Genomic DNA, 11,355 nt, shown 5'->3' with positions numbered 1-11,355 from the left:
TATATATAAATATATATAAAAAGGAAAAACTTAATAGCAATAGATCAGCGCATTGGCGTGCGCGATACGCCGTGCAGTGAACTATAGAATTCATTTTCCATTCTGTAAATAGTCATTTAATTATTTTTCTATTTGACGGGCGCAAAAAGAGACACATAGCGAGATACTCGTAAAAATGCGAGATCTCGTGTAATGGGCGCGCTCATCGAATGTACGCAAAATCGAGCACCCGTCGAATCTCAATTCAATTCTGCATCACATATCCGAGTGGAAGGAAGTAGTCACGAGCCAATTTGGCATTCGCGAGGATCCATCGAGCTTCCTTGGTACATCTATATTTATGATACAAGGCACATTGCGATCCGGCACGAGAGGAAACGAAAGAGAATGTCTCTCTCTCTTTCATGTACGAATGCATAAGTTATAGACTATAGGAATGGTTGAAACTCTCTAACCGGCAGGATTTGTGCGCAATGTTGATGTATACTACTGATATATTTGAATGACCGTTCTCTGTAAATATATTAGATTAAGACTTCGATAAAAGAAAATCTGACTTTTTACTGATTTCCTCTTTCTTCCGATTCCTACGTTCTATCAAAACAGAAAATAAACAATAAACATCGAAAAAAGATATTCTTTATTGCATTCATTCATGGGATATGAAATTTAATTTGTCTGAAATGATTTGAAATTAACAAGTATTTATAATTAATATTTCATTCAATTATTACTTCTACAAATTCAAATTCTTAAATGTTTTCTTGTAATAATTTGGAATATATATATAATATTTAGCCTGATTTTATCATCATTTATTTATTTCGGTGCCACACTAATTTAACACTAGCCTCCAACTACAAGCAAATTAGCTAGTCTCAATTGATAGATTTTCGTTTGCACATTTCGAAACAAGTCATTGCATACACTTGTAAACAATGAGCAAACGAATATATCTTATAAGGTATATTCGGGAAGATAGCTATTAGCGCTATTCATGTCATTCTGTCCTTGTTTTATATCTAAACGACGAAGACTTTTTCAAAAGTTGGGCCAACTTCACACAAATCAAGTACATATCATATTGAGAAGACGTTTAAAGATTATAATTTTTATTATTAAATTTTGTCTAATTGTTTTGAAGTCTAATTGTTTTTTATATATAAAAATTAATACACTCTTCCCTCGCGATTTTGTAATCAATACACAAATAATATAAGATCTGTAAATATTTATTGACTTCTTATTTTCTTAAACAATAGCAAATTATTATGTTCGATATGCCTTTCTATTAAATTATTATTGTTGAAAAATTCAGGCGCAGTATTCGCCCACGTGCGATTCTCCTTTGGGATATTTAGAAAATCGAGCAAACTACTGCTCAATCTTGGTATAATTGGATATAATATTAAAGCACCTATTCTACTACTTTCCAGAGCAAGCGATATAACAGCTTTAAGTTCCTCGATCGAATCTGCATTGTCGACTTGTTTCCTCAGTTGCCAAGGTTCATGATATGCTACCATTTTATTTGCGCAATGAAGCATATTCATGACTGCGTCCACGACATGATGTAAGTTATATTCCTCGTAACTTTCGCGTGCTTTTCTGCTCACGGATTTTAAACTCTCTCTGGTTTCATCGGCAACCTGAGACTGCAATATGTTCCAATATCTTGCGGGATTAGGAAATTCTTTGGATGGATTGACTGCTTTACCCACGCAACGATTAACTAGATTACCCAATGTATCCGCCAATTCGGAGTTTAATATGTTAACAATTTTAGTTGAACTATAATCTACAAATATAGATTTTTAAGAGATTTGATGCAAATGATATGTAAAAATGAATGCATGATTTATCTTACTTGCGTCGTTTTGTGGTACCGCTTCTCTCAGAATGAAGTATCGTAATCCTTCTTCTGAATAATCATTTGCAGCTTCAAATGGCGAAATTACATTTCCTTTTGACTTCGACATTTTTTTATGATCAACAGTCCAATGAGCGTGACACAGTAACGTCTTTGGAGGCTCGAGACCTGCCGCTATTAAGAATGCTGGCCAATAAATACCGTGAAACTTCAAAATATCTTTCCCAATTATCTACATCAATAATTTTCTTTGATATAATCCATATTTTAATCTAACAATTTTCATATAATATTATTAGTCAAGAATTATGATCCATACTTGAATAGTGGGCGGCCAAAGTTCTTTATATGATTCATTTGGATATCCTAAGACCGTTAAATAATTTATTAAGGCATCCAACCATACATATATCGAGTGAGATTCATTGCACGGAGAAGGTATAGCCCATGGCACTTTGTTTCTAATTCGAGTAATGCTTAAGTCTTGTAAACATGTACCCTCGTTTATCCATTGGGATAATGTTTTGTGATACAGCGCTGGTCTAACTGTGTTTTCTATAAAAGATCTGAAATTTACAATTTGCAATCTTAAAAAGAAGAGAAATAATGACTGCGTTTAGTGGAGAAAACTGATCAGTAAGCACTCAATGATTTTTTTTAATATAATTGATTCTTGTCTTTAGTTTCTCGATGAATGTGAATGTAGGCACCAATCCGTATTAAATAATCATTAAGCGCTCACTTAAGCGCTCATGATAAGTTTTCTCTATTGAACGCAGCCAATTAAATTAAGATTCAACATCTTTTTATACCATCTTTGAGCCAATACTTGAGATCGTTTTGAAATGCACTAAGTCGGAACTTGTAATTTTCTTCCTCAGTCCATTCTACTATGTTTCCCGATTCCGCGGAGACTTTGATTACTTTTCCGGTCGAATCTCTCTGTTCCATCAATTCTGTATCACAAAGGAATGCTTCGTCTGATACACAATACCATCCCGAGTACTTTCCCAGATAGATATGCCCTCTTTCTTCTAATCGTTTCTGAAAATGTTCAGTTTTCTAATATAAGTTACAAGATATCACAAATATATATATAAGATTCGACATTCAAAAATAAATTTGCTTTAAGAACCCAAAAATGATACACTGCATCACAATGCTGCTTTTCAGTGGTTCTAATGAAACGCGAATAATCCACTTCAAACCTATCGCACATTTCCCTGAATTGCTGCGAAATTTTTGTACAGTACTCGAGATTCGGTAGATTAGCTGTAGCTGCAGCCGCTTCAATCTTGTTACCGTGTTCGTCGGTGCCAGTGGTAAAAAATGTTTGGTGACCTAACATATTGTTGTATCGAACAATGGCATCGGCTAAAACTGCGCTATATAAATGTCCAATATGAGGACCTAATACAAAATATATAAATTTATAATTTTCTTATTTAATTTCTTGTTTAGTAATTTAGTTTAATGACAGGCATTTTTAATTCAAAAAAAGTTACGTACCAGCATTTACGTAAAAAATTGGCGTAGTAATATACTTATTTTGAGATGAATCTTTTACATAGTGCCTCTTTATTGTTTGACTCCAAGACGACCGCATATTTTTTAAGAATGAAAATGTCGCCGATTTCGAGGACTTTGCAATTACGTGTCTAACTGAAATTTAAATTTATTATTATTATTATTACAATTAACAATTAACATTTAGAAATTTTTAGACAAAAAAGTAAAACAAAATATTTTTCGTAATATTAAAGTTATGTTTTATATTGCACGATTATTTTACTAGACATAAATATTTTTCATGAATAGAAACATTTTTCATGAATTTATGGAAAATGATTATATAAGCTCGTCGTCTTAAAAACATTTATTATATTTTCTACTAATTCCTTGTACATACAGTTATAATACATTAAATAATATAGTAATTTCTTATTTCTATCTCTTCGTCTCAACATTATTCAACTCTAAAGATATTGTTTCTAATTGAGCTATAAGATCCATATGCTTAAATTCATCAGGTTTATTGGTAAATGTTTCAAGTAACTGTAATCTGTGTTCATGATCGTTGCAATAATATAACTGCAATTCATTAGCCAGACATTGTGCCTCTTGCACTTGTAGTAATTTTGTATCAAATTCTCCACGCATGAGTATAATGCCTTTATCCTCTCTCAATTCAGTGTAATGTATCATAGTCAAACACTCAGGTGCATTTTCCTTGTGAGTCTGGTACCATAAGAGCGGAGTCATGTGCACTTTTGAACCATAGAATTGACATATTATAAATTCATAGCCCTGTTGTCTCGGTAATGGTAAAAGGAAGATGGAGTACTGCTTGCCGCGTGCAAACATTTTATCGTACTGCTCAGGCGTCATCGTACCACAGATACAATCCTTCTGTTTGTGATACTCATTCCATATTTCTATAATCTCCTCTTTCGATTTATCTTTTATCATATCAACTTTCATTATGCTACCCAAACGTGTTTCTTTCGTCTGCGTACCAGGTTCCAAAGCTGGCTTTGCCTCAGTTTGGTAGAAATTCGCAGCTTTCTCACGTTTCTCTTTAACAACAATGATGATTTGATCCTTTATCACAATAATTCTTTTTATGTAAAATTAATATTCTTAGCATTATATGATATATCATAAAAGCCATAATATTCAAATATTTTCTGTTATTAATGATGAATTCAGTCACTCGCATTGGATTAGTGCACATAAAAGATTGCTTATGGCTACTTTTCTTTTAGGAGCTACACAGTCAAAACAAGTGTGATTCTAACTTTGTTATTCGTTGAATGTTAAGATTAGAATGACGTTTATATCGACTGTGTCTTCTAAAAGAAAAATAATTTTAGATATAAAATATCTAAATACAGGTGGCATAATATAATCATAACTTTAACAATGCAATAATATATTGTATATTCTTTGTTAAATAATATTAGATGTAGTAAAAAGAAATCCATTATTTTTCCATTCAATTTCATGCAAAAATAATGGATTTCTTTTTACTACACTTAATATAACAATATTATTATTTTATAATTTAAAATATTTTACATTTAACAATAATTATATTAGGATTTTCGAATTTTAAACACAATACAAAAAGATAAATATAGTAAGCTAATGAGAGTCAGCAATGATAAATGGCACAATTATTTAGTGAATAATCAATAATCAAATGTTAGATTGAATAAGTATTTACATTTAACTTTACTAATTTTATGTTGTATTTCATGTAACGGCTTTCGGTAGCACTAATCCGGAATCTGTTTTCTGGCTGAACTAGTTTTTTAACTTAAAGTGAGAAAGGTGTTTGATATTTACCGAAAGCGAGAAAGACAGTTCAATCTAATATACAGTCTAGTGCACAGTATAATCCAGAAACAGATCACTAATATAATGCAAGTGACTGAATTCGCTGTAATATATCTAGATAGAAATACATTTGCGAAACATAAAAATTTATAGTCAAATTCATAATTGTCAGAAAATATTATACTTGTCAGATAATCGTTGCAAGAAACAATGTTGACAGAAACAATAGCTTTAGAGTAAGCTTCGCGAAGATCGTATACCTTGCTTCTCATGTATTTTCTTCTCCTGCTGCTCGACGCGCTGCAGAAATTCCTCCGGGCTGGTCTGCTGCAGTTTCGCAATTTTCTGAGCATACTTGTCGTAGTAGGGATTCCTCTGTAATTCCTCCAGAACCTTTTCAAGTCTCGCCCGGCTCGTCATCACGTATCTCTCGTTGCTTGTCTTTGCCGTTATGCGATTACTCTTTAGATACCTGGCCAAACGCGTTGCGTTTCGTAGTAAAACGCTTGCCATGAATATCCACTGTTGAAGTTGTCGAACACGTATCAAGTCAGCTGAATCTGCGAAAGTGGCACGTCGCGTCATCGCGCCGCCGTCACGCGTGAAGTCAGTTAATGATCCAGATGTCGCCTTCGACGTTTTAAATCTCATTCCAACAAACGTGCATCGTTCCGTTTTCCTTCATTATCGCAGGAACGCTGAAATTATCGTCGTCATGATTGAACGATTCTGTAACCGATGGTGACGATGACGATTTTTAAATATTCAAACAATAGCTTATAAAGATATGGATAAGTAGCACGAGGTTCCGGTACGGCAGTATCGTAGCTATGTGAGAAAGACACCCTTGACCCACATTGTTCTGGATTTGCCACATTGTTCTGGATTTGTCACCAAACTACAAGGAATTTATCAAAGACACATAAATCATCTAGAGCCTTTCGTATTCGCCGTTTGAAATTTCATGTTGGTTTCGCACAGCGTCAGCCATGAATAGTTCCAAACAGAACAACAAGTCACGATAACGTAAAAATGACTCAGAAATTATTGAAAAATGACTTCTAATGATTTTGAGTCATTTAGAATCATTTTGATATCATAATGACTATATTGTTCTGCTTTGGGATCGATTTGTTCCTCGAAGCTTTCACGAATATTAAAGATATTGATTCAATACATAATGTTAAAAATAAAAACTTATAATATCCGATACATAATGTAGAGAAAAAAAATGTGAAATTGGCTGTATTTAGTAAAAAAATAGTTCTGTAACTTTTGTAATTTTTCTTCAATATACGATTGGTTTATCCATTTAGAGAGAAACCAATTCCTTAATGAAAATTTTTCTTAGATTTTTTTCAGAAATCATAGGACAAGAAATCTTAAAAATCTTAAAATATTTCAGGAATAAATATATGAAAATTTCTAAGAAAAAATTAGACTTTCTCATTAATATTTCTGACAAGTGTTTCAATAATTCATATAAAAGTGTAAGAAAATTTTCGGGAAAGGATAAAAAACAATTATACTAAAACATCTTATAACAGTTACAAAGGCTGATGCTTCTTTTGAAGAACGCAGCCATTAATTGTACTTTATTTAACGCATTACAATTGCAAATACGAAATTGGCAAAAATAAAAATCCATTTTGTGTTCCAACGTTCACAAGCATTTGTCCTTGTTTAATACTTGATAAATAACAAGGAATAACATGAAATTATTCCAAAAGAATTGCGAGTCAAGTATGAATGTATAGTCTTGGTGATACGTTCGGTGCCCCCGTTATTCGGCGCTCGCGTCACGCGCCGCCTCGCTACGGGCTTGAGTCCAAGTTACCGCGGTGTCAAGTGAGCAACTTCACGCGGCTGTGTTCCGAGAGACGTGGAACGAGGACGCTCGAACACGACGCGATCGCGCACGAAAAAGTCACCCCGATTATCGGCGATTTCGCGCGTGGAATCGTCGCGGCGCCTACGTACGGGCGTCGCGCGGCGTCGTGCAAGTGAAGTGACTCCATTGAGCGGCAGTGTGGCCTACCCCCGCCGTCTCCCGCGCCGTCGGTCGGTGACGCACGCTTCCGGGAACCATCAGTCGCTGCTCTTCGTGTTCACAGCGAGAGGGAAAATGTCGGCGCGCTGTCGATGGGGCTTGTCGTGCCGCCAGTGAACAGCCCGATCGTGACACGTTAGAACGACCTTATCGCGGCCCCGGTGACCCTCACTGGCCGAAATCCGGCTCGTAAAATCTCCCCATACGCCACGGTCGTTTGCGTACCCTCGATTTGGCTCGACCTTCGCGCGTGAAAGAAAGAGAGAAAAGGAAGCCAGCAAGGAAGAGAGACGGAGAGAGGGTGAGAAATATCGTGGAACGGTTAGGAATCGAGCGAAAGACATCGGGAGAAAGAGAAGGACGGAGGGCAGGTGCAAAACCACACCGCCGTGTAGAGATCCCCGCGTAAGGTAGCGCAAGGGAAAAGCCAGGCGGAGTGGAGGTGAGAGAGAAGGCATACGGAGGTGAGCAGTGACATGGCGTCGTTGGCGATGTCAATAGCGAAGAGTGAATTCATCGTGGGTGGCAAGTATAGGTTGATGAGGAAGATCGGCTCGGGCTCCTTTGGCGACATTTATCTCGGCATCAACATCTCCAATGGCGAGGTAAGCCAACCTCAGGCGTCCCTCTCAGCCAACCTGCACGACCTACTGTTGGACTGCTGCTTGCCAGCCAGTCAGTTTCCTCTGTTCTGTTCGCGTTTCCCATTTCCCGTTTCTCGGCCCCAACTCGTCTCGTCTTGCGAAACCCGATCGCGAGTCTTCCCATCATTCGTACAGACTATCGTCCGACGTGGCCTAAGTCGGATGAGACGAAACGCGAAACGGCGCCGCGACATGTCGATCGCGATATCTATGTCGAGACAGAAGAATCATCTTTCTGATCGTCAATATCCGTCGTGGTGATCATGATCGATGGGTTCGAGAACCGTTTGCATCGCGAGTTCATCCGCCGTCGATGATCGGTCCGTGGAAAGCTCGCCACGAATACATCGCGAATGACGTATGTTATACATATGTATGTCTTGGAAGCAGTTGAGATAAATATAAGCTGACGCTTGTCAACATTATCAAAATCTTGCACATTTGCGCACATATTTAGCAATTACTCGCCAAAGCGATATAATATAATTTCTTATGACTCAGTGGAATTAACAATAAATTAAATGCAAGTTAAATGGTCACAGTTTGATCAATTAATTCCGTATTCTTAATAGATTAGTTTCACAGATAAAGAATATTATACCAAGAATGAAGTAAACAATGACGGGGCATTTGACCCTTGTTCTGTTTGTTTTGTAAATGGTTTCCTTTTTGATATTGTTAATACATTGTGTTTTACTTATTTAAATGTGATGATATCTCTCATAGTATAAGTAATATATGAGAATAATAATGTACCCTGCTATGATACAATGACAGTGTGTAAATAATAATGAATAGGAAAGAATTTAAGTAGATTTTAGATGAAAATGAAATTAAAGAAGAATTTGTACAAACTTAATACATTTTAATTCTTACAATTATTAAAAGGGATTTACTTTTCATTTTCTATTTTTCTAATATTTTCAATTTTTTGGCATGCTATCTATTATTATTTCTGCAACTCAAATATAGACAGTATTTAAGAAACAAAGGAAAATCAGAAAATAGGAAGAAAAAAAACCATAACATATGCTGTGTTCCAAAATTCCCTGTCAGTGTTGAAGTTTATAGTTTATATTATGTACACTAATTTTTTAGCACTGGCAGTGAATTTTGAAACACATAATATTATGTTATTCCATAATATTGTTATTCCATTTATTTGCATTTATTTGATCTTCATGTTAGATAAAGCTTTACAATGCAATTTAATAACATAATATGTTTTTATTTCAGGAAGTTGCTGTTAAGTTGGAGAACATGCGAGCCCGACATCCACAGCTTTTATATGAATCAAAGCTGTACAAAATATTACATGGTGGTATAGGAATACCACACATACGTTGGTAATTATCATATTTAATTCTTTGCTTATTATATTTAGTTGTTATATCCATCATGTAATAATAAAATAATTTGTTAATAAATTATTATAACGAGATTTATATAAACTGAAATTATACAATGAGATTATATTAATTGAAAGTTAGTATTAGAATCAGACAGTCAATTGATAAGAATTTTCCTATCTTTAGGTATGGTCAAGAACGTGAATATAATGTTCTTGTTATGGATCTTCTTGGGCCATCTCTGGAAGACCTTTTCACTTTCTGTTCAAGAAGGTTTACAATCAAGACAGTCTTAATGTTGGCAGATCAGATGATTGGTAGGATTGAGTATGTTCATTGCAAACATTTCATTCACAGAGATATAAAACCAGATAATTTTTTAATGGGGATTGGGCGACATTGTAACAAGGTACGCATTTTAATATTTCGTCATTTCTTCAATATATCAGAATATAAAATATCATACAATACTAAATTATGGAATGCTAAATTACGTTTCAGTTATTCCTCATCGATTTTGGATTGGCTAAAAAGTATAGGGATAGTCGCACAAGACTGCATATAATATATCGAGAAGATAAAAATTTAACAGGTACTGCGAGGTATGCTTCTATCAATGCGCATCTTGGAATTGAACAAAGTCGTCGCGATGACATGGAATCACTCGGCTATGTTCTTATGTACTTTAATCGAGGGTCGTTACCGTGGCAAGGTCTCAAAGCTGCGACGAAGAAGCAGAAATATGAGAAAATTAGTGAGAAAAAAATGTCCACACCAGTAGAAGTCTTATGCAAGGTACCCTAAAGAACTTTTTCTTATTACTTTTGTGTCATTATGTGTATAACCTTGATACAAAAATTACCATTTTTCAGGGATTTCCTGCCGAATTTGCAATGTATTTAAATTATACGCGAGGTCTACGCTTTGAAGAAAGCCCGGACTACATGTATTTACGCCAACTTTTCCGCATACTTTTCCGTACATTGAATCACCAATATGATTACACATTTGATTGGACGATGTTGAAGCAAAAGGCAGCAAGTAGTAATATTAGCGGTGGAGTATCAACAGCTGGACCAGGTCTCTCTCAAGGTGCTCAAGGTGCTCAAGGGCAAGGACAAGGCCAAGGTCAGGCACCTACTCAGGCCACCGCTCAATCAGGTGCAATGAAAATTTTTGGAATTAATTTTTCTCAGCATGTCCACGTATAGTTAATAGATTTCTTTAATTAATGTACAGCTCATGTCGTCATTTCGTATTCAGCCATAACAATCATAATGGGGTTGTACTCTAAATTATTGAAACTTCCCAAACTACTATTCTGTATCACCTGTCGTTAACTCGGAATTTTTTGGTTATGTTGTTTATATAAATTATCATTTTTTAACAGCCAATTTCAACCTTAAAAGATGGTTGGAGTCCTCCACAAAACTCAACATATCGATTGGCACAAATCATTCTTCCAAGAAGCAATAACTCTGGAGCTTCTTAAATGCTTTTTCCTTCTTCTCCTATGAGAAAATTGGCCCGGCAAAAAATTTTCGGAGAAAAGATTTTCTTTACTATTTACTAATAATAATGACTGAAACACTAATGGAAATATAAGTATGCTTATTTGCTAATTAACATTCACTTAACGAATAATTCTATGTCATAATATATGAATCTATGCCAAAATTTTCTTTTACAAAATTTTTTAAAGATATTTATGGAAACTCACATATTTCTCATTTTTTTACGGAGACTCACGTTACTTCTCTTTTAACATTCGTATTTTCATAGCATTTTCATAATTAACTTCTTCAGATCCTGTGTGAGTTTGTTTTTTGAAAATATTGTTGAATGATTTGAAGCACAATGTATCTTTTTTTTTCTTTTTTTTTTTAATAGTATTTTGTTGCATTAAACTTACAAGATTGTGTGTTTATTATATCTTTCCGTCTATCATTAGTTTAATTAGTAAACTTATATTTCAATATTTTCTACTGAATTTTAAATCAGTAGTGGTAATGTTTCTTGCGTATAATTGTACGCAAGAAATTGTATGAAAAGTAAAAAAAATAAATAATACATTTGTACATTTTACTATCATACAAACAACAA

General features: G+C 34.8%; 2 protein-coding genes across 3 annotated transcripts in view; one reads left to right on the top strand and one right to left on the bottom strand.

Moving 5' to 3' along the window:
- Positions 1–1,190: 1,190 nt before the first annotated feature.
- Positions 1,191–5,815, bottom strand: LOC108687382 (methionine--tRNA ligase, mitochondrial-like). The gene is made up of 7 exons (XM_018193112.1): positions 5,470–5,815; positions 3,380–3,532; positions 3,006–3,280; positions 2,683–2,914; positions 2,190–2,425; positions 1,868–2,102; positions 1,191–1,798 (listed from the first exon to the last, which is right to left on the bottom strand). Exons 1-7 carry the CDS (start codon positions 5,792–5,794, stop codon positions 1,233–1,235), a joined length of 2,022 nt encoding a protein of 673 aa, XP_018048601.1. The 5' UTR covers positions 5,795–5,815; the 3' UTR covers positions 1,191–1,232.
- Positions 5,816–7,061: 1,246 nt separating this feature from the next.
- The window catches only part of LOC108687383 (casein kinase I), a 6,500-nt gene continuing 2,206 nt past the window's right edge, over positions 7,062–11,355 (top strand). The window contains exons 1-6 of one of the 2 annotated variants that reach the window (XM_018193113.1): positions 7,062–7,864; positions 9,140–9,249; positions 9,439–9,661; positions 9,754–10,047; positions 10,125–10,413; positions 10,643–10,802. In XM_018193113.1, the coding sequence (XP_018048602.1) occupies positions 7,736–7,864; positions 9,140–9,249; positions 9,439–9,661; positions 9,754–10,047; positions 10,125–10,413; positions 10,643–10,728 (1,131 nt within the window). In that variant the 5' untranslated portion in view covers positions 7,062–7,735 and the 3' untranslated portion in view covers positions 10,729–10,802. Of the gene's footprint in view, positions 7,865–9,139; positions 9,250–9,438; positions 9,662–9,753; positions 10,048–10,124; positions 10,414–10,642; positions 10,803–11,355 lie in introns of those variants that run through there. The other variant, XM_018193114.1, reaches the window with a different exon arrangement.

This window comes from Atta colombica, unplaced genomic scaffold (assembly GCF_001594045.1).
Source record: "Atta colombica isolate Treedump-2 unplaced genomic scaffold, Acol1.0 scaffold205, whole genome shotgun sequence".
Taxonomy (NCBI): Eukaryota; Metazoa; Arthropoda; class Insecta; order Hymenoptera; family Formicidae; genus Atta; species Atta colombica.
Note: the sequence above shows the minus strand (reverse complement) of the source record. Positions and strands in the feature narration are given on the sequence as shown.